The sequence below is a fragment of the Sphaeramia orbicularis genome, chromosome 4 (genome assembly GCF_902148855.1).
Source record: "Sphaeramia orbicularis chromosome 4, fSphaOr1.1, whole genome shotgun sequence".
Taxonomy (NCBI): Eukaryota; Metazoa; Chordata; class Actinopteri; order Kurtiformes; family Apogonidae; genus Sphaeramia; species Sphaeramia orbicularis.
The window spans coordinates 46351985-46376587 of NC_043960.1; the positions used below are offsets into that span (position 1 = coordinate 46351985).

The 24603-nt window shown below is 40.0% G+C and overlaps 1 protein-coding gene across 9 annotated transcripts in view; it reads left to right on the plus strand.

The window, feature by feature from the left end:
* The window catches only part of elavl4 (ELAV like neuron-specific RNA binding protein 4), a 93229-nt gene that overhangs the window by 4294 nt on the left and 64332 nt on the right, over nucleotides 1-24603 (plus strand). For 2 of the 9 annotated variants that reach the window (XM_030132469.1, XM_030132473.1), the window contains exon 1: nucleotides 16522-16823. The exons of 6 other annotated variants lie outside the window; for them this stretch is intronic. In XM_030132469.1, coding sequence (XP_029988329.1) covers nucleotides 16800-16823 — 24 coding nt within the window. In that variant the 5' untranslated portion in view covers nucleotides 16522-16799. Of the gene's footprint in view, nucleotides 1-15370; nucleotides 15526-16521; nucleotides 16824-24603 lie in introns of those variants that run through there. One more of the 9 variants, XM_030132470.1, reaches the window with a different exon arrangement.

Here is a 24603-nt window from a genome sequence, read left to right on the forward strand (position 1 = left end):
CTCCAATCTTTTCTGTTTCAACATGGAAAAAAAAAAGACGGTCGCGCTTCAAACCTGGTTGATGAGGTTCATCATCGCACATCAAAACAACAAACTGACAAAGAAAAAAGCGAAGGAAACGTGTGTGTGTGTGTGTGTGTGTGTGTGTGTGTGTGTGAGTGTGTGTGTGTGTTTGTGTGTGTGTGTGTGTGTGTTCAGGAGGCGTGCATGTGTAACATTTGCCGGTTAAATGTGTGCTTCGGTGTACGAGGAGTCGGCTCATAGTTAGAGGTCATCTCTATTTCATAACAATGATTAGCTCCTTCCATCTGCTGCTCGCTGCATCCCCCCCACCATCCCTACCCCCCTTTCTTTGATTGCAGTGTTCTCTATATCCAGGAAATTAGTTCATTTATGCTCCACAACCCTGCCGTCAGTGAGACACAAACAGGTGCAGCAGACTGAAGGATGCCACAGAGGGAAAATGAAGCGTAGTGAGACAAACAGAGATGCAGATATGTGCAAAATACGGCAAGTAAGACAATAACAATCACGCCTCAAGTACAATGGCGGCTGATTAATACGGGGCCTGGCAAAAGCAAAATGCAGTCACCGTGTTATATTTCACTAATACAAAGTAATCTGTGGAGAAAATGAAAAGAATTAAAGTGGGGATTAAAAATGTCGGTGCAGAGCAGGTTCAATTGTCTTTTATCATTTGGTTCTGTTGTTTTCTACAGTAACATGGAGGTTTGATGTGTCAGGTATTCAGCCATATCACATCAGATACTATAGATATCTGCATGGTCCGTATAGTTATGGATGCAGCGTGTCGTAGGTATTTCTATGCAGTTATATATCAACACAGACGGTTCAGCTCGTGTGTGTTGGACATCATGTCATGTTTGCACTTGATATGAGCACATGTGGTGCGTCAGTTACAGCGAACAGAGAGAGACGGGAGGGGGGTGTTGGGGGGGGGGGGGGGGGGCCTGAAGGGTTCACATTTGTTGGAAGAGTGTGTGTGTGTGTGTGTGTGTATGTGTGTGTGTGAGGGTGTGTGTGTGTGTGTGTGTGTGTGTGTGTGTGTGTGTGTGTGTGTGTGTGTGTGTGTGTGTGTGTGTGTTGGCCACCAGTGCTGCAGGGTGGGCCTAGTGATCAGCAGCTGAGCCTGAGTCCCGCTGGGAGCATCACCGCAGAATGGAGCAGGTGTCTGCAGGAACACACACACACAGACACACACACACGCACCACTGTAAACCTGTCTCGCTCTCTCGCTTTTTGCCCAGTGTCTCCGTCTCTATGAGTCATATTTTTTCCATTTATCTGTGTCTGTGGCACCATTTAGTGTGTATTTCATCACACGTTACCCTGTTTTTGATCATTCCCTATTTTCATACCCACTGACGTGGTCGGTTGATGTTGGAGATGTGGATGTGATCCATAAATAATAGTCTAACCCCCTCGTACACTGCTCACACTAGTGCCAGCATCTACGCCCCGCCAAAGGTCACCTTTCTGTTGTTCAGGTACTTGAACCTGGAAATAATGACCTGTAATTTGACCGGCATATGATGGCGTATAACGGGTCTCTGAACACACGTGCACACATGGCTTCTCCTCACAGTCATTCACTGATACATGTCAATTCGACAAAACAAACGGTAATAAATTACATGAGATGGCTGAACATTTGCCTATTTGCCTTGGAGACCACTGTTTTAACAGCAAAGCATAAATGTAAACAGAGGAGTGGCCCCCAAGCAAAATCTTTGTTATTCCAGCACTGACTGAAATAACTGGATTTTTAGAGAATTAAAGTTAAAGTTATTCAATGTTCTGCTAATTGTAAATAATATTTTACCGAAACCACAGAACTTTCAATGATACAATACATTTTATATGTATATAATGAAAATAGTACCTTATGCCAAAAGTAACAGAAAAGGCCAAATGCACAGAAACACATATATTTTATAGTTTATGAATTAGTTGTTTCTATTCAGTGTCCAAGGTGAAAACCACTGGGGCTGTAAATAAGTGGCTTCAGCTGTACAGCTCAATAGGTCGTCGAAAACCAAAAAAAAAAAAAATTCTCACCAAAATAATTGTACTTGTGCTGTTTATTTTTCTCCTTTAATTCAGAAAACAATCCCAGGGCTGCACTCACTGGCTTGGTAGAAGAAAGCTTTTAATTTCAGGAGACAAATCGCTGCCTCTCTTGGACAATGTTCTCACATCCAGTTGCAGTTGTTTCATTCGGCTTAAATGGATAAATAGAAAGAGAATAATGAAGACTGGAGAGAAAGTCATTGTGTTTTCACATTTGGAAGGGATTTTTTGTTATGTTTTGTGTTGTCGCATAGACAGATTTACATTTTTTTTTTTTTTAAAGCTGTTGTTTCAGGCTGATGCTATCTTCAAACTGTAGCCTGAGGTGTTTCATGTAACACAATACCTGGTAGATAAACTGAATTAATTATAAAAGTGACAGTGACACAACGTTGTGCAGCAGATATGTCAGTCTTATAAACCTTTACAAAGGAGGTATTAGTACATCCAAGCCCCTGACTGACCCGTATCTACAATAATCTCAGATGACTTGGCTTAGTCGTCTCTAGTGACAATACATACTAATTTATAATGCAAATAAAATCTTCCCTTGAAAGCGCTGTTCAATCTCATTTTTTCCCTTAGATTATATGCTGTGTAGCTACTCAATCCAGATACTGTATAGAACATTTTAGAGATAACTCCACCTAACAGACATGGTGTAGTAGCGCTGGCGTTTTGCCGACAGCATCATCATCGTCATCATCGTCATCCTGGTGATGCTGAGCTGACAAACGCTGCCAATGCTTGACTGATCGTCTGTGTCTCCGATCCTGCCATGTTGATGAACAACACTATTTTTCCCCCTTCTCCTCTCAGAATTGATAGTTTCAAGCCAATGTGTTTTTATCGATTCACTAATTGCTGGGGATGAGGCAAGGTATCTGCTGTCACCATGAATAAATGATGTACGGCTGACTTGTGCATTAGCGCCGGGTCCGGAGGCTGAGGTTACAGTATTCACTGACCGATGGCCTCCACTCACTGTGTCAAAAAACCAACGCCTTTCTGTTCACCAAGGGGGCGCTGCATACAAGGTATTTATGAGCTAATGGAGTGGGGAAAGTCAGGCCTCTGCATAAGGCGGGGTTAACTGCAAATACATCATCATTATCTGCAAACTCTTTACTCCCATTAATAATACATGTATCCTAACAGCATTCAGATTGAAAGGGTTTATTATGGAGTCTGTCTTGAGCCAACGCGTTAGTGAGAAGACTATAAACTAAGTTCATTTAAAGGACTAGATATTTTTGTCCTTTTTCTGGATTTTGCTTACTCCTCTAGAGGGCCGATTGACATTTACCTCTGAGTTTGTGTTACATTTATCCTACTTGGCATAATTTAATATAACACCATGAGTTGTACATTTACATATACACTACTCAGCATCACTGATGACTTTTATTTTGTTTGGTAGAAAATGATTTCTTAAGCTTTTTGTGTTTTTCTCAAGATTTTTTTTTCCACCCTTTTTCTCTTCAATTGGCTTCAACTACACAAAATAATTGAAACATGTCTCTAAGCATGTAGGCATTTAACTAGAACCCCGCTGGAGTTTTTTTTTTTCTTCTTGTTTTGCATTGCCCACTTGCTTTTCTTCAAGCATGAGAAAGGGCGGTTAAGCATGAAGTGACATTTCCAGAGCTGGATTTGTGCATTGTGGGCATGTTTTTTTTCCCCTTTTTATTATTATTTTTTTTACTGCCTGTAGGCCAGCCCTGTGAAGAACTCTGGATGTATCTCATTTCCAAAAGGTTATTCCTTATCAAGAGCCAAAGTTGCAGCATTTATGTAGATCTGATAGTCAGACTTTTTTGGATGAGGTTTTAAAACGTCATTATAAACGGCAGCTGCCGGTGTTCAGTGACAGTTTCCACCTGAGGTCTGAGTTAGACAGAAACTGTGAGACCCACAGTTCTACGGGGAGATACATGACTGCAGCGACGATAAAAGGAATAGAGGAAATAAAAGGCCTAACAGCGAGCAGCAGTCAGAAGAACGTCGAGTGGAAATCCCTGTGTGTGTGTGTGTGTGTGTGTGTGTGTGTGTGTGTGTGTGTGTGTGTGTGTGTGTGTGTGTGTTTGGGTGGTGGTGGTGGTGGTGGTGGTGGTGGGGGGGGGGGGTTGTGATTAAAGCCTCCACCAGATGGACCACAGCAGTCACTCTGTGACCATGGTTGTACCCCAACTGGGATCAAACACAAAAAGACACCCCCCCCCATCCACTGACCCCCCACCCTGCAGACCCCTTTACTTCAATCACACACACTCACCGCAGTTTAAACCAAAGCTCAGACAGAAAAATGGCAGAAAAATAAAAATGCTTCTCTTCTTCAAATAGACTCGAGTTTCCTCATACACCCGCCGGATGCCGTTATATTTGTATGAAATGTATGAAATTTCAGAGCGAGGCTAAACTTGTGAGTTGCTGCTGGCCCGCTGAAGTTGAATGTCACCCCAAGCTGCGGCCCACTCTGTTGTCCAAATGGACACTAATCCACCGGTCTCCTGTTGAGAATACGCCATCGCTGCCAGAACACACGCCAGACTCTCCAGCCAATGCATAGCTAAGCCTCTGTGGGCACGTCCACAAACCTTCTCCTGTTTGTGTTACAGCCTCGAACACCCACCGTTATCTCCACGGCTACATCAACATGTTTGGCTAATGCCGAAGTACCAGTGGTGGATGTAAAAATATAATACTTATTATATTTGATTATTGATTAATATCAGTTCAACGCCATTAGAAATGAATTACTCTGGTCTACAAGTAAAATGCTTCCAGAATAAATGTTGTGAAATTTTACTAAATTTAAGTCATTAATGAAGACAAATTAAGTGAAGTATTGGGTCAAAATGTGAATATCTGCGAATGAATGAGAGAACAGGTTTTACTCAAAAGAAACATTCTACTTCAAGACATTTTCTGCACTTTGTTTACATTCATTTTTCACTTCCTTCTCATGGAAGAATGATACAAGCATCATATAAATGTACATATGTAGTAACACTTTTCAACCACTAACACTTTTGTCACTTCTTTTTCACTTCATCTTACAGAAGTATGTGAGATTTACCACGTTAAAATTAATTTACCAACATCGACTAGTGTTCTGTACTACCTGTACAATCTTATGATCATTTAAGCTAAAGTAATGAATCTGAACGTCGTGTGGAACTGAAAACTAAACAATTCTTTCTGGTTTTTAGCTTACCGGCCGACAGGCCGTGAGCTATTGTCGTCATGCGGCGTCCAGCGTCGTCGTCTGTCATCTGTTACAAAAATTTCAATCGTCTTCTTCTCCGAAACTACAATTCCGATTGACTTCAAACTTGGCATTCAGCTTCTTTATGATGATGTCAACAAAAGTTAGTGAAATTATTTGGATCCAGATCTGATTCTGGATTTGCTGCGACTTTGAAAAATGTCCCCATTATAAGCGATAGGAAGTGGATCAATGCAATAACTCAGTAAATATAAATGATATCAAGTGTAAATTTCTACAGTACAGCCATGATGGGGAGATGACCAAAACATAATGTCCACATGCTGATCAGGATCTTCTTCTGGATCCAGGAACTTACGGAAAATTTCACATGGGCTCTTATGGGGAAAAAATTTAAATTGTCTTTTTCTCCCAAACTCCAGTTCTGATTGACTTCAAACTTGGTATACAGCTTCTTTATGATGATGTCAACACAAGGTATTGAAATTATTTTGATCCAGATCTGATTCTGGATTTGGTGTGACATTGAAAAACGTTCCCATTATAACAGATAGGAAGTGGATTGATCCAATAAATCAGTAAGTATCAATGATATCAAGTTGGAATTTGAATTTTTTACAGATCTGATTGGAATATGACCAAAACATGGGCTATTTCTGTAATATAATAAATACACATAACTGGGTGATAATAAATGGCATCTGGATACATTTCCCAACGCTTTTAATTTGGCCGGTAAGCTACAGGGCCATTGGTCCTATTTGTACTTTCTGAGCTGTTACTTCTAGTCGATCTCAAAAATGAAGTATATGGATGGCATTTGTAGAAATAATAGTTATTACATTTTATCACATTAACAATCTTACATAACTGTTGTATTAAGACTGTGACTAGTGATAGTTAAATAAGTTGGCTATAGTTGGTCAGAGCTGAAATAAGAAAGTAACATGATGAACATTTACAAACCTGACACAGCAGGCTATAGATATTATCCTGTGGCCATTACCAACAAATCATAAAATGTCCTATCTCTACTGTGAGGCATTACTAAAGTTTGAATTATACACATTTCTTAATTTCAAAGGTGCAGTGTGTGAGATTTAGTGATATCTAGTGGTGAAGCTGCAGATTACACACGTCTTGATAGGACCAGTTTTAACTGCTTTGGTCTTTTTATTTTAAAGTTGTATTAACATGCTCACACATAGTAAATCATGGTAATGTACCATAACTCTGTACACCACCTGCTATGAAATGTAAAAAACAATTAGAGGGAATTACTGTAATAACATGGTGGAGGGCGACATGGTGGTTCAGTGGATAGCACTGTTACCTTATAGCAAGAAGGTCCTGGGTTTGAATCCAACCAGGGACCTTTCAGGGACCTTCCCTGTGTCTGTGTGGGTTCTCTTCAGGTACTCCGGCTTCCTCCCACTATCCAGACATGCACTGAAAGGTTAATTGTTTAATCTAAATTGCTCAGAGGTGTGTTGGTTGTCCGTCTCTATATGTCAGCCTGGAAATGGTGACCCTGCATTCACCCATAGGTAGCTGGGATAAGCTCCATCACCCCCTGTGACCCTAGTGAGGATAAAGTGGGTTCAGAAGATGAATGAATGAATGAAGATGGTGAAGTCTGTGAAAATGGAATATCACATTTCATTTCTGCAATCCTTTCCTCCAAAATCCTTTTGAATTCTACACTGAACCTTCTAATAAAATAAACTGAACATGTATAAGCCAGAAGGTACACTAAATATTGCATAAAACAAAGTGGTTATCTTCGATGTATTTTGGTTGGTGTTTTCTCCAACGGAGGAGCGTGTTGCTGTGGAGTTTACATAGACTGAACAGCCGTTCGCCGTTTACTCCACAGATACCAAGACAGCGCGTCGACGCTGAGGTTTCAAGAAGCCACTGTCACGTCTCTGCAGTGCAAAGCCAACCAAACAGCTTTGAGTTAAAGTGGAAGGAAGTGGCTGTGACAAATGCAGTGCAGACTTGTTCTGGGATCAGCGTGAACATTTTCATTTCTGATCTGAGGAGTTTCCAGCCGGCAGAGTGACACAGTCAGGGGTTAAGCTGAATGAATATCATGGAGAGGCGTGGATGTAGGAGGGATGATAAGACTAGATTAGTTAAGTTTTACCAAACTGTTTTGTCTTTAATATGTGTGAATTTAGAGCTGGGCAGTAAATAGATCCTTTGATGCTGTTGGTATTTATACTATTGTTCTTATATAAATATATATATAATCTCCACTCCCTAATAATTGTATACCTTCAGTACATTAAAACTAAATGGATGGAACTGTAATATCTATTCAGAATCTATCAGTTAATATCACACAGAAGAGAAAAGATGAAAATGATAAGATAAAGACATGACAAAGTCTTATACAAACCTAGTACTTGGTGCTTATTTAGTTCATTTGGTTTGATTCACATCGAGTCTCTAAAGAAAACGATCTTATTTATTCATCTTAATCCATTTCAAAAATATGAAAACAAAGTTAAAGATGTAACATGACAAAACAGACAATAATGGAGACTGAACCACAAACAAAAGGTGTATAATGTTTTAAGTTCCGTTTCTGACATTATGTGTAAAATGATTTGAAATTAATGTTCATTATTGTCATGTTAATACTATTTAAAATGAAAATGGTTAAATAATTTATACATTATATTAATATGATGCGAGGTTCAGTTCGCTTTGAATACAAAAAGCCTGTCTTTGACTTTTATACTTGGAGTACTGTTATATTAGTACTATAGTAAAGCAGTTGAATCAGTACTTGTACTTTTCCTAGAGTCAGTGTGTGTGCGTCTGTAGTAAAGTGTGTCCTTTTGCCACCTCTGCTCATTGGCCTCATGTCTTTGTTTCTAATCGCTAACAGGTGAATGTTTGTGCAGTGAATTGGGATTGTATTGGAACACACACACTGTTCTTTTTGTCCTCGAGGCCCATTTAGTATTTCAGAGACTCGATGTGATCTTGACTATCCTCCCAAGATAATTTAACATCATTGACTCCCAGTGGTGGTGATTTTGCTATTCTCTCTTTTAAGAACATCGGTTGCCTTTAGGAGCAGCTTTTGTGAACTACTCCCAACTGTTCCCTTCCATTACTAAATTGTCAGGGTGCCGTGGTACCGAGCAACACCCCCTCGCTTTTGAAGAGGAAAGAAAAGGAGTGATTTGATTGAACCCTACAACAACAGCGATGCAGGTGCTGGCGTGTGCCTCTGACCGTGAAATGACCAAAAATCAGTATCCACTCCATGTGCGACATTGATTTGGTGAAAATAAAGCCTATGATCTTAACACTGAAAGCAAAACAACAGAAGTCACAGAGTCCACTCCCGCCCGTCACCATCCGGATACAGTCACGTGGTGTTAATGTCCGTCTGCTGTCTAGGATTCAGTGGTTTGCCGCGGTTTTTTGCTGGACAGGAAGACGGGGGCGAGTCGAAGGCTATGATTCTCATTTGTTGATTGTTACCGGCAGAGGGTGGACACCTGCCAGGAAAAAGGCGATCATCAGTCTGAGTAGCGCAGCAAGATGCTACTTCTGCCAGAACTTCAATAGAGCAACTAAATCTATCCTTCAAGGGCAAATCAAAAAGAGCCTAAGTAAGCTGCCGCATACTGAGGAGCATGTTCTAGGCTATTAAATATATTAGGCTGTTTTACTGCATAGACCGCTGTGTTATGTTGAACTGAAATCGGCCGGGCTTGATGAGAATGGTACCGTTCTCAGCAGCTCTGTTAAAACACCTCGATGACAGCGCTATTGTTGTTCTATACCATGGGTGTCAAACTCACTTTAGTTCATACACACACATTCACAACAATATGATCTCAAGTGGGCCGGACCAGTAAAATAATAACAAAGTAACCTATAAATGTTAACACCAAACTTTTCACTATGCGTTACAGTGAAAAATCTGAAATTACATCATGAAAATATTTATACCTACAAACTATCCTTTTAAACAATATGAACAACATGAACAACTATGAACAACCTGAAATTTCTTAAGAAAAATAAGTGTTTGTTTTTTTGTTTTTTTTTAAAATATACTTTATTTTTATTTGTTTTATTAACAGAAAATGCAACATAGAAATTAGGGGTCACTGGTTAAACACAAAATATTTAAATGACAGACAATAGTAATTATGCTTTGTTTTGTTTGTAGTCCAGCCATTTTCTCCAGCGCTTTATGAAGATATGTTCCTTGAGTCGTAGGTAATAAGTCAATCTTTCCATTGAGTAGATTTCCTCTATTATAGCTAGCCACTGATCCTCACAGGGTGCATCAAGTTTGAGCCAGTTCCTTGTAATGGCCTTTTTGGAAGCAATTATAAGAATTTTAAAGAGGTATTTGTCTTCTTTCTCTAATACATCTCCAGGTAGCAGTCCCAGCAAAAAAACACTTGGGGTCCTTAGGAACTGTAAAAGTCATAATGCCCTCAGTCATTTCAAAAAGCCCAGAAAGACTTCAATTTTGTACATGTTCAGAAAATATGAGTGATTAGCACATACATGCAAAATTAGTGGCATTTTAACAATATTCTGCCTCAGTTTATCATTTAAACATGTGCTTTACAACTTACAGATCACAGTGAATCTACAAATACACAAAACATTTAGTAACAGGCTGAATATTGTTAAAATTGCACTTACTTCTCTTCAGACATTTCCTGCTGTTCATATTTGTTCAGGTTATTCACCATTTTTGTGAAAGGATCATTTGTAAATGTAAACATTTTCATGTAATTTTACTTATTTACATTAAAACAAAGAGAAACATACATTTGGAGTTGCCATTATTTATAGGTTATTGTGATTGTATTTTACTGTTCTAACCCACTTGAGATCACATTGGGTTGCATGTGGCCCCTGAAATAAAATTATTTTAACACACTTAATTGTTAATATCTTTCCGGCAATTTTTGGTTTTCACAAATTCACCTCACGGGTCAAACTGGTTTTGGCCCATGTATGTTTGACACTGCTGTTCTATATCGTTTCAGGGATAATCTGGTTTAAGTTTTTATATTTGTGGTTCTTTGAAATTGCTTTTGGTTTGCATTAATTTATTTTGAATTTGAATTGCAATTACAAAGATCAGTTTATCTCCACGCAAAAAAAACAAGTTCCCCACTCTCTTGTTAATAATCAAGGTATTTTCTTCTTGCACTTTGAGGTAACACCTCTCTTGGCATCTTCACTTCTCCTCCTTTAAATAGTCCTCTTATTATGCAGAGTGAAACATAAGACAGGTGTTGACACACTGTGTCCGACAGTTAACAAGACTCAAACCGAGAGCGCCCACAATTATCACTGTCTGCACGCTGCATATTCAAACCTGTGATTTTGCTTACACTATTCTCTGCCTGCTCTTTCACACTTGGTATCAAAACATTATGTGCTGGCAGCTTCCAGGGTGGATTGTAGAAGTTGAACTGAGAATGGATGTTAAAAGCTGATAGAATAACAACAGTTTGGAGCCAGAAAAAGGCAATATCAACAATATTGGAAATGGTACATTTTTATATCAGTTATTACAAACTGGAAAACTGTTAAACTGAATATTCAAGTCATACAGAGCCCATGAAGTCCTTAAGGGTGATATTTTTTAAAATCTTGCATAAACACATCACTTGAACAAATTAACACATAAGATAATTGTTAATTGATTCACTGACACGATATTCTGAGAAATAGTTCAGTATTTTGTGCAAACAAGTTTAAAAATGTATTAAATAATTAAATATATTGATCATTCTGGATAACTGGAAATCCAATTCAAAAACAATAAATCAATAAATCTGTATGTGAAACTAACTGTAAAATATGTAGGAGGTTTGGAGTTCTGTGCCATAAGCCACTAATATTCACTGGAAGAGCAAACATTAAAAGCAAAGAAAAGTGACTCCTCATATGATGATTAGATGGATGACATGCATGGCAGATACAGTAAGGAAGATTTTTCTGTCTGTCAACAGTTAAGAGTAAATCACATTAGAGCAGGGGAATAATGACAATAATAAAAAAGACTCATACAAATGCAAGTCACCGCTCTCATCCAAAAAGACCTAGAGACAGTAGTTCCAGTTCAGAGGCCTGATATTAACCAGTGAATGACGCTATTGGAAACACATTTGGTAGATACAGATAGTTTAAAAATGTTCTATTTACACTGATTCATCAGTTTATCTCTAGTTTGTATGTGAAGTAAAAATTCTACCATTATAGTACTTCATAGTCCAAATTTAAAGCGGAGAGAGCTGAAATCACAGGAATAAAAAGGGCAAACCTTTAAAATACACACCTTCCCTCTGCAGCTCTCTCTTCTTAGTCCAAACAAAAGACTAAATATTAATGCAGATGAACCCAATGCTACTGTTAGAGGCTTCAGTGTTGACTATAGCAGTTGCGTCTGACTGAATTGATAATTACAGCAGACAAAACCTTCCACCGGGGGTAAACTTCCCAGACTCCAGAGTAGGAGGCACACTTCTTTTTTTCCTCTCAGACCATTGAATTACAACATACTAATAAGGCAATTTGTGGTATTTACCCAATGATGCAAAAAAAAAACTATCCAGCACTGCAGCTTTAGACATTCAACAATACTGTGATTTTTCAGGGTGTGGCAGAGGTACTGTGCGTTTGTCCAAGCGACTGGTAATGACTAAGAGGGAGCACGAGGAACAACACAGTCTGCAGTTAATCCATTAAAGTCTGTGACTAGGAGGGGGGTTTAGGGTGGATAAGCAGAGCAGAATGGAGGGCACAAGGAGTTCATGACATTAGCCAGCTCTCTGCTTTTTGAACAAACCGGCAGAAACACAGAGGCTGAGTCGTGCTAATGCGGTCCAGGTTGACTGCAGTCTGCAGGCTTTCACAGCACCCTGCACTTCATCAACTCAAATGTTATGGATTTTCATCTGGGTGGTGGCAGCGGCAGGGTTATAAAGCATGCATGTTTGTGGGTGAGCGCATGCATGCATTCGGCTGTGCTTCTGTGTGTATGTGTGTGTGTGTGTGTGTGTGTGTGTGTGTGTGTTCATGTGTGTGTTTATGGATGCGAGCCAGAGCCAATCAGTAAGATGGCATTTCACATTGCTGACAGTATTGCTGGGTTTCCTGGGTTAAAGCCACGGAAGCTTTTTAACTTTCAAAACTTCACAGGGAGAAAGAAATATCATTTACCTCCTCAAAAAGTATTTAGCATCCATCATCATCTGTGAAGCCAAATGATGCATCTAATCAATGCAGCGACCAAATGGAAACTTCATTTTAAGAGTAGTCCTTTTAATTCACTAGCTTTAATTGCCTTTTTGACATTTTCAGCATTTACCCTGCCGCATTCAGGCACTAAGAAAAAAATGGTGGTGGAAGAAATGCAAAATCAACAAGATACTGCAGCATCAAAACCATAAAATATGTGATCCTCCCTCCATCTGTCCACACATTACATTAACTAGGACACGTCAGCATCACTGCGTCGTGCATATGAGTGTGCTCGTCATACCTATATGCAGATAAATACATACTCCATAACAACATACTGCAGAGAGCAGACTGTGTTTACAGCTAATTTACTGAGTAGCGGCAGCCACTTTCATTGCTTTATAAAACCGTGGTCCTGTAGAGCAATTTAATGAAACGACACACAGAGCAAGAGCAAGACAAGTGCAAGGGACTGTTTTCACTTTCAAATCACATTCTCAATTAGAGAAAAGGTTATTGGATCATATTACAGAAAGAGAAAGTAACCTCAAAATACTGTCCGTTATGACATAATAAAATGATTACCTTTTTCCCTCCCTTCGATATACTTTTACTAAAGCTGCATAACAACAATTAAAAGTAAGCAGCACTAAGAAAGAAAGAGAAAGATATTGTTTGTGATTCAGCCTTTTTCTTGGATATAACTTCCTATTCTTTACAGTAGGGAATTAAAAAGCAACAATAATAAAAGAAAAAACATGGCTGGAAGGAGGAGAATATTAGATGCAGTGAGGTGGAGAATAGTTTTCCTGGATCCAACCCCAAACCTTTATTAAACTCAAAGGTCAGAGCAGGAGGATAAAAGACGGACAGGAAGCTGGTGATTTGTTGCCTGTACTATTCATCTGCAAATTCTTTTTACTCTTTGGTAAAAGGGGGATAAAAGAAAAGAACACAAAGGCACACTTCTATTTTTTTTTTTTATTTTAATCCATTTTCTTTGTGTTTCACTCTACATTACTCCCCCATGGTAGCGATATTTATATATATACAGTGTGATTAGCACAAATCAAAAGACTACATCAATTATTCTACCTGAAACAATAGCAAACCTCTGTTTAGCATCTATGTGTGTGTGTGTGTGTGTGTGTGTGTGTGTGTGTGTGTGTGTGTGTGTGTGCATCCACACTGTTCAGGTGTCATTGAAGGAGTGGGGTGAGGATTCTAATGAGTGTGTCAGGTACATAATGACAAAGGCTGACCAGATAGGTAGATGGGTTAAAGGTGAAGTGGGGAGGACAGGGGTGGACAGATCACAGCTACAACTGGCCTTTTAGTATTTCCTGTATAATATTTCCTCTTCTTCTTGTTTTTCCTCTGTCCAAAAGAAAGACTAGTTTCTTTTTTTTTTTCCTCTTCTTTTTTTTTCTAGTTTCATGAACTGTGTATTTAAACAGTCCATTGTCATGTTCAATGTAGCAACAAAAGGTAAATATGTTCTAGTCTGTGTTGCTACTTTGGTTTAATCTAAAATGTCTTGTTTCTAATTACTGTTTTATATTTACAGTATAAGAAAAAAGTATGTCTGCAGGTTTAATAGATGTCCAGAGAAACTCAGTCTGAAATGCACAAAACATCAATTGAATCCACGATGAGAATGAGTTTTTCGTGTCGTTGTTGGTTTGATACCTGTGATGTTTTGATGTCGTTTGAAGGTGGAAACACAACAATACAAGAGCATTTACAACAAAGAATTGACATCCTAAACCTTTTGGGTGTGTCCCAGCGTGTGTGTGCATTTGTATGCGGTGTGTTGTGTGTCCAGGTATATAGTGGACAGGATTACACTTCTATGTCTGCATATATGTAAAGGAGCGTATGGGTGAACATTAGTCTGAGTATCTACATTTGGACATTTCTGTGAGTTTATACATGTATGTGGGGATGAATGCATATGAACGTAAGTACTGCTGTCTGGCAGGTACATGTGTTTAAGGAAACGAGAGCTCCCTCTTCTTGTGTGTCTGAGATAAGTGCCTGCTCTGAAAAAAAACCAAAAACAAACTCTAAGGCAGGTTTGCTGCTGGGCGTTTCAGATTAGGTATTATTTTTATGTAAATAATTAGTTACTTTCAATGAATATATTTTGATTTGCTATTGACAGTAACACCAAACAAGTCTTTATCTAAATGTCGGCATGTGTTTAGCTTGTACTATTAATGTAGTAACTGTTACGACAAGGCAGGGTAGCTGGAATATTGTAAATGTTGTGTAGGCCTATCATTGTCATTGTTGCGTCATTGTTTGTAAATAAATGCAGCTGTTTTTAAAGAGCATTTACGATTGATTTGAGACAATAGCTACATTGGAAGATAGACAACTGTGCATTTTATTTAATTTTTCACGTGCTGTAAATGACAAACTAAGCGTATAACCGTGTACCTGTAGCCTAAACTACCATTCTTCTAATTCGCTGGTTTCATTCATTATCATCTGTCACATCCGTGTTTTCGGATAAAACTGTGCATACATGCATGGAAAGTGTCCGTGTTCGCATCACCTCCGGGCTCCCACGTCGCGGACCGCACGCGCCTACCCCCTCCACTTGCATCCTCGTGCATCCCGCCCCGCTCACAGCCTCCTAGCCAATCGGAGCCGGCGCGCGACATGACTGGACATTCCATAGATGGGTTTTGGGGGTAAAAAAGCGGGTTTGGTATTTTAGTGTTTTTGACTGTATTTGTGCGTCTCCGAGCTGTGTTTGTTCTTTAATCGCGGGGGGGTTAATGCTGTGAGATTCATTCTCTGTCCTCGTGTTTTTCGTCACTAACTCACCTCCACTCATTCATCCTCTGTCCACGCGCCGCCGACCCTCCTCCCGGTTCTCTGCTGACTTGAACCGGCTTTAACAGCTGTGTGACCGTGTTTACCACCGACAGGCTGAAAGGAGGATGGTCATGGTGAGTACCGACCGAGTGGAACTACTTCACCCTCCGACGTGTTTGTGTTTGTTTTTATGTCTTAATCCTGGAACCGGCCCTGGTTTGTTTAAATCTACCCCTGTGGCAAACCGGAGTTATTTTAGTTTATAACCGCATGTACAGTCGTATTTTATACTTAACTACAAATTAATAGGCTAATGATAAAATAGTAAATTGACCACACCTGAATGGACAGGTGTGCTGCGGCTGCAGAGGATCGAACCCGAGGCTCGTGCGTCGCCACTCTTTGATGCGCAATTTCAACTATTAACATTTTGTGAATTAAATATATTATCTAGAAGAAGATGTATATGAACGGCTCCGAAATGTAAATGAAAACAGCAGGTGTTGGTTATGTTAATAGATAAAACTGTAGCCTTGTCGGTGCTTTGTGGAAAACGAGTGGAAAAATAAATGTGTGGATGTGAAAAAGAAGAAAACAGACAAGGCAGATACACAGTGATACACACGGAGCCGTGTAAGTGTACGGGTTTGTTTTTTTGTTTTTTTTTAAACATGCACTCAGTAATAGCTCATTTCTATCCACAGTGCTGCGCAGGCATCCTATTACCATAACGCCTCAGGCTGCATTCACTCTCCTAGAGCTGTGGTCCGCTCGGCCCGGCACGGCACGGCACGGCTCACTCAGACACAGACCTCAGCAGCGATTGATTGCTTTGCTGGGATTCAGAAAGCCTTTTCTCTGCCAAAGCTGAGGCTGGCGTGTGCCGACGAGGGCGCAGAGCCAGCGAAGAGCGAAGGTGTTAACAGTCAGGGAGGGGGAGGAGGGGAGGTCGGGAGGGGCTGACAGGCAATCCCAGCAGCCAACCACGAGCTCTACAAGAGTGGTTGGAGCTGGGGGGAAGTGGGCGGGCTCTGACCTTCCAGCTGAGCAGCCCACTGGGCGGGTGGTACCAAGAGGAGGGAGGGAGGGGGAGAGAGAGAGAGAGAGAGAGAGAGACCGCAGCCCAGCATCCTCACATCCAGACTCACCATTCTGCCTCAGCATCCATGGAAGAAGGCGATGCCTGCTCCGTTCGCCTCTAACACATCGCTCTCCCCCCACCACCACCGCTGAGGCTGAGGAAGGAAGGGAACACTGAGACGGAGACAAAAACTGAAGCAGGGAGTGTCAGAGGAGACTAATTCAGTCAAGGAGCGAAGTGTAAGCCAGAGTAGGAGGTTTCATTTGCTGAGGCGTTGCTGTTGTGTGAGGAGAGAGAGAGCGTGAGACAACGGCCGGTGTCCCCCAAATGGAGTGGAATGGGTTTAAGATGGTAAGGAAGACTCTAGCACCTGCACCTGTACTCCACTGCACATACTAAACCATGGTGTGAGTCTGCAGCACCGAGAGCAGGTGGGATCTGTACCTCTATCACCTACAGTACAGTCAGTGCAGGACAGGGTCACTGAAACTATATGTGCAGAATGTTAAGTGTCGTTATACGTGGAGGCAGAAGGTTTATGGGTAGGATGAGAAACAGTGTGAGGGATGAAGGGAGGGGATGCTAACGGGGGGAGGTGTGGAGGCAGCAGGAGAGGTAAAGAAGGAAGGAAAAGGAGGGAGGCTAAGGGTTAAAATCAGGGAACAGCACCCATTTTATGTTGAAGCCAGGGCTGTAGGTGTCTACCTCTTTTTCTTCTCTTTCCACCACTCTGAAATATTTACCTGCGCATACTGCAGCAGAGTTAACTGCATGTTGTAGATGCTGAATAGACTGGACCGTTGATTAGAGGAGGAACTACACTTGTGAATTTGGTATTCATGTATGCAAAGTAGTACATGTGAATACTATGAGTAGACATGTAATCTGCCATGCTGTTTGTGCAACACCATATAAGTGTGTGTTATCCATGTGTTGTGTCAGAGCTGGAGAAACATGGAGTAGGTGTGATTATACAGCTGTGCACCCTTTAAGTTTGAAGCCCATTGCTTATAACATTGTGTGTGTCTGCGTTTGTGATATCATAATTATGATCTAAGTTTGCTGCTCCGCCTCCTGAGGCTCTCCTTAACTTTGCATATTCTACAGTGTTTAATAATCCATTGTTACCTGCAGAATGTGCAGTTGACTAATCAACTAGCAGCCATATGTTTTCCTCTCATCTTTTTTCTTTTGTTATTTTTACCAGTCATGGATGAGTTTTCTTTGACTGCCAGTGCTGCGTCACCACTCTGGCTATAGAGTCAGTGCCATTATTATGCATTAATGCATCCATCTGTTTTCCAAATGGTTTTCTTGCCATCTGCAAAGTGGACTGACTCATATATATATATCTATCTATATCTATATCTATATCTATATCTATATCTATATATATATATATACATACATATTTGCATGAGGGACACTAGACGCATTATTCATTTGTCGGCAAGTAAATGTTTGATTGTTTGCTCGCTGGCTTCTTTCCATTGGATGTAATCAAAATGCTAATTGTAGGCAACTCCCCAGCTTGGTGACTAGGCTAATGGCGCTAGCTGGTATATATTGACTTCCCTGGACACACAACACTAGTATCAGCTCAGTGTATCACACATGGAAGGGTCTAGCCAGAACATAGGACTCACAGCGAGATGAAACATTGGTAAAACACAAGGTGTAAACATAAAGAATATCTATCTATCTATCTATCTATCTATCTATCTATCTATCTATCTATCTATCTATCTATCTATCTATCTATCTATCTATCTATCTATCTATCTATCTATCTATCTATCTAATTTTATTGTATAATTTGGCATTGGAGGTATTACTTATGAGTGTATACCAAGAAGGATCCTGATAAAAATGAGTGGGGGACCTGGACTGGAGGCAAACCATCCCCATCCCAAACAGACACATACACACTGATACACACAAACAAACAGTGGCTCTATCGCCCTCAGGCAGAACACCATGAGCTCCAAGGTTACACGTCAATGCTAATAGGGTGGGGTGTGTGAGGAATATATTAGTTACAGTGCACCGATTGAATGTCTGCTTAGAGATTTATCTGAAGAGCACATCAACAAAAAAACAGAGGAATATGCTTGGATGTTTATGCATCTGAGGAACAATATAAGCATTTTACAGACAGTTAATAAAAATGGAAACTTGAGCCGACTGGACATTTTCTATATAAATCCAGCTATGTGATAGCCTGTGGTAGGCGTTGTGTGTCTGATATGTGTTGTGTGTGTGTGTGTGTGTGTTGTGTGTATATTAGCGGGCCAACTGACGTGTGTCCAGATGCAGAGTGACATGGTTAACTAAAGCCTGATTAAACAGCAGGCAAATGGATAGAGAGGAAAACCAGAGGAGAAGTGGTTAAGACAGAGGAACAATCAGCGCGTAATCTGCTTTACTATGTTCCTGTATGCTCAAAATGTCTAAGATGTTCAGGCTAATTTGTAACATGTCTGATTATATCTATATTTGTCTTGTGAGTTGCATGTAGATACAGAATATTAAAGACGTCTTAACATTAACATGCACATAGACTTTCCATAAAAATGTGCCAATAAATGTAACTCTCAATGTACTTATAGTACGCAAAGTATCAGAAAATACCAATAGCATTTCCAGGGATTACAATTTAGTATCCATTTCATTCAGTGTTTTTTCTACTGTGAAATAAATTGCTGTTTCATCCTTGACCATTTGAGACCTCATCTGATAAACTTAACAGCTAACAAACTGAGGCAGCCAATCCAGATCAGTTCTCTACTGAGATACTCATCACAGAATAACACAATCTAAGCATTATACATTGCGCTTACTTTATGCGAGTCTCCTAGGCCTCTAAAACCTCTGTACTGGCAGACTGGCTTATCAAAGAGCTGTGTGGCTAATAGAACAGTGATTCTGTACTGAACAGAAGACAAACATATGTCTTTATAGAAGTATATTTCACATGGTTTTGGTTTAGGTTTCTGTCTGTGGTTGTACAAAGAAAAGCAATGAACACGAGCTAGGTACAGGTTCTTTGTTAACCTTATGCTTTGTGTGAACTGTGTATAGTCTTATGTACAGTAGCTGTCAGTGTTGATTTATTTTTTCTCAAGAAAAGGTTACACTGTGTATCGTCACATCTGTATGAGCCAACTACAGAATGTTACAAGGTCATGTTGCGTGTTTGTGCTCATGTATTTATAGCTTATTTTTGCATGTAATAGTAGGTTATTGAAAATGTTTGTCCTTGCAGTAAAAGCCTAGTGTGTGTCTGTCTTTACATGTGCTCGATAGATGTGTATCATACCAAGATAAATGTCACTCTCCAGTCAACCATATACAGAAGGATCAGAGCTCTAATATACACAGAAACTAGTCAGTCAGCTCTAATTACATGTTTACTGCATTACCTCCAACCCTTCCACTGTAAATATAATGAGGCTTACAGTGGTGTTCTCAAAGACAGAGGTTATAGTATTACATGAGACAGAGGCTCTTCTGATAGGAATTCTGTTATAGTCTAAAACCACTAGGGCTAGAACGTACAAGTATTAAGTGCTAACTACTTAAGTGGAACAATAGTTTGATCCATAAGCTTTGTTTGTTCTCTCCTGCCAACAGTAAAAAGGCAGTTTTCTAACACTTAAGCCTTAAAACACTTGAAAATACTGACATTGGAAAAAATACAGTGGATTTTTTTTTTTTTTTTTTTGTATTTTGGCTTTAACCGAAAGACTTCCATCCTTCACTTTTGGGCAATTTACAGTTATCAAAATATTAAAACTAAAGCAAAAATTATATGACAGTAAAACAACTTCTAGAAAGAAAATATTGGATTATTCTCTAACAGAATAAGAATATCTATGTGATCAGTGTGTTGAGGGCATTGACCTTTATCTGTGACATCCTGAGTTCAACTTCAGGTCTATGTGACCTTTGTTGTATGTTATTTCTGATGCTTTTTCCCAGGTCAGTTATCTCTGATGTCCTACAGGTAGCGCTCTCTATTACTACATGAAGTAATAAAGTTAGATTTTATATGTGATATTAGACACCTGAGATAAATCTAAGATTAAAACACAGGCTTTTATATTTCTTTGGCATATTCTGTGTGAAAACAGTCTATCAATATGTTGATACAGCAGGGCCCATATAAATATTGCAAAATATTTTATTGTCTTTAAATATCTTTTCCACTTTGCTTTAAAGAAAAGCAGGATGGAAGCAGTTAATGAGCCAAAAGCCTGTTTGAATAAGAAGCTGCTGTAACAATCTCTGTCCCAATTAGCACGCTTTTGGTTTTTAAATATTCCTTTTGTGTGAAGCCTAAACACACATGAAGACTCACAAAGTGGTCACGTTGAAAATTTAATAGGCTTCCACAGCGATTTCCTTCATTTATTTAAAATGTTTTTTTTCTCCCCCCTCTCTCTCTTTAAAATGCTAGAAATCTGAGAGGCATGGTAAGGCATTCTGCTGTGAGGGGAGCAGCATTCACAAATACTAGACCTAATTCCTTTGGCAGCAGCTCAAACTGCTACAGACAGACACATAATCAGCTGGGGAGTGTTAGCGCCTCAGCCCACTAGCAAACACAGGACCGAGCCCTTGTTGTGCATTGCTGCTTTTCAGAATAAATATCCCGATGGAAAATACAGTGGGAGGAAAGAGGTATTCATGTGTATACAGCGCTTTGTTCAGTCAAAGATTCAGAAGGAAAGACACTGGCTTTCTCAGCTACTTTCCTGCTCATTCTTTCTCAAGCCTCTCTCTCTATTGTCGCTATGGTCTCTCTCTCTCTGACTCTTCCTTCCTCTTCTTCCTCTCATCCTCCACTGTACCCTGTGTGTTTTGGTATTCATACAGATGTTTGGATTTGAGTGGCAGTTTCTCCTGAGACTCTGCACAAGCGGCTGACTCGTCTCATCTGCATTTTGCATCCCAGGAAAAAAAAAAGAGAACAGAAAGCAGCAGAAAAGCATCGGCAGGCAGACAAGTTGTGTCTGTGTGTGAGGGTGTGCTGTGTTGTGCATGTGTTGTGTATGTGTGCATGTTGCCTGTTGTTTGGCTTCTGCAGCTTAACTGGCCCCAGCGCTGTTGCTTTGTGATGTTTAAAGGACGTTTCAAGGTCATACTTTCGACAGGCCTCACCGCCTCTCACATATTAAACATTTATATATTTCTGTACTTGGTTAAATTATACATTGAACATGCAACTGAACATGCTACAAAATGGCACCATTGTGGTTGGTAATAGACACATTGGGGCCTACAAACACAGCATACCACATAACACCCTTTAGCCTGCCTTATTTCATCAATAGCAATACTTACACAGGGACAGAAAAGGCTCATTTTGCTCTACACGGTTTACTAAGAAACTGGAAAATCCCACTGCAGCGTGGTAGCACATGTAGCTCATAAACAGGGTGGCTGAAAGGCTTTGCAGACAGGATCATGATAAAGTTGGTCTCTAATAATGTCACATGCAGGTAGATTTTTTTGTTTGGTGAGTTAATCTCAGAAAAATTATTCACAAGGTAAATGTACCAAAAGAATCGCCCAGCGACAAACTGTGCTGAGAGATTCTTCTGCAGTTTAGTGTCAGTTACAGTGGAATTGTGTCAGAAAAACACCCAAGACATGGACTTTATGATGCATTCATTGAATTTAGTTTTTTTGTTTTCCCAAGTCAATGAAGGAAAACCAACAGCGTTCAATGAAAAAAAACATGAAAACTATCAACTGTGTCAGTTTTCCATGATACTGGTAGTTTGTATAATAAAATCCAATTTCCACCTGAACCTATGAGGATTATTTTAACCAGGAAAGCTTAAGTTGACAGTGAAAAGGTCTTTATATAGCAATATTAAATATAGCAATAATAAAACAATATCCAATTCATTTCTACTTGGGCAGAAATGTGTTTATTAGAAAAAGCAATCCAATTATTTAAGCACACAATATCATCCCTGTGCCACACAACATTTGATATTAAAGACTCAGTGTGTAATATTTAATAACATCCAGTTGTCGTACAAGGGCTGAAAAAATGCCCTTGTTTCCAGCCACTGTTTTGCCATAGACAGAGTAGGTGATGGTAATGCATGATAACACTGGCTATCAGCCATTGTAACATGAAATAAGACATGGTGGACTCCAGCTTCCTTTGGATGTATAAACCCTGTATTCTCAGGTAACAAAAACGCAATGATTATGCATTAATAAAAACAAAAGACTATGAAGTTCAGTTGATCTTTAAAATGCAGGTCTATGTAAATAAAACGTACATTTTTAAGGCTTCAAATTGTACATTGGGATAAACATTGATCCAGAAGCTGAAATATCAGGAACATATTTTTTGCCCACGCCCAGCTCTGGGCTGCTGTACATTAACATCACACTGCTTGCTCGCTTAAAAAGTAGAGCCATCTTCTCATGAATTATTAGAGAGAATAAAGGAGAGGAGGTAGATAATACCCAACAATTTTCTCTTGTCCTCAGAGGGTGTTTGACTTGCTACACAAGCCCTGAGATCGCCAACCAGCTAACACCCATTGACAGCTATCAGGCCACAGCTTGAGATGGTAATTCTGATAATGTTGGTGTTTGTCCCCAACAGGAATATGGATTTACACTGTCAATGCCGGATCCACAGGCAGACCGTCCTTTTCTCCACAGAATAACTAGATGGTAGTGGAGGGACTTTGATATCCAGTGCTTATCATGACAGATAAACGTCAGCAGCAGGCATAAATAGCACCTGTCAGGTTGGTGCTGGGAGGAAGAAAAGAGGAGGGAAAAAGTCATAAAGAGGAAACAGAGGGAAAGAGAAAATGGGAGCGGCACAAAGACGTGTGCTATCTCATAAACGCACAGCAGAGCCGCTGTCAGACTGAAACTCGGCTGCAGAATTTCTCTATGGCAATCAGCCACCGTTTTCTATACATGGACTCCCTGGCACATGCGACTGTATATGAGCAGAGATAGTCTCCCGCGGGTATTTTCAATTACTCGGCACTGTACGGCAGTAGGGGAGAATAATCTGCTCGTTTGAATGCACACCACACTTAATGGTTTAGCCGGTCTGCCGCTGGCCTTGTCTGTTAGCCGTGATGGTATACATTTAGGCTTTTGTGTGTCGCTCTGCTCTCCCCGCTGCAGTAGAAGCCATTTCTGATTGCACCACTCTCACATCAACTTACACTGAGATTAGATTTTCACAGCAGATGGGCTCAGTAGAAATTCTAAAGTCAAACTCCAAATTGATTGTGTAATGACTAGTACAAAGCAACTTCATAGCATTTTACAAAGTGACAGAAATAGTTTAGCTATTGGAATGACAGCGTATTCAAAGGAGGAATATTTGCAAACACCCAAGAAATGTGGTTTAGAATGTTGTAAATGTTACCTAAAATAGGAATGACAGCACGCCTATGACACAGCATTGAAGGATACTTGCTATATTAACATATTACACAAAATAAATGTTTTATCATATTACTATCATAAGAAGTCCAAAGATTACCCAGGAGAAGTATATGAAAACTGATATTATGTCTTAATTTGCGCTACAGGAACCTCCTCTACACCTACTACATGTAGATTCAACTCATTCACTGCCTCCATTAAACTGTTTACTCATTAAGACAGATGACGGACGGCTGTCCTTTTCCCTTGCAGCTATTCGATTATATGAGCTCCGGTTCAGAGCCGAATCAATAACCAGATTAGCTCAGCTCGTGCATGCACACGTGCACCAGCGTGCACTGAAACACACCCTCACACAGAACCCCAGGCTGTGGAATGAATCCTCAAGAACAACGGTTGGTCCGTGTCTATGTGATTTAGCTCTATGACTTTGCTGCAAGGCAGATGCCCACTCTTACATACACACACACACACACACACACCCACACACACACACACACACACACACACACACACACAGAGGCAGGCTGTGTGTGAGATGCAGCTGATGGGAAAACAGTGATTAGATTAGGAAGAGCTCTGCCTCTGCTCAGCAGCCGGGCCACTGTTCCAGACTCTCCCTTGTTCTCTGTGTAAATGCTGTGCTGTAGGTTTAGTTATTATCCTATACCCCCAGGCTGTTTATAGC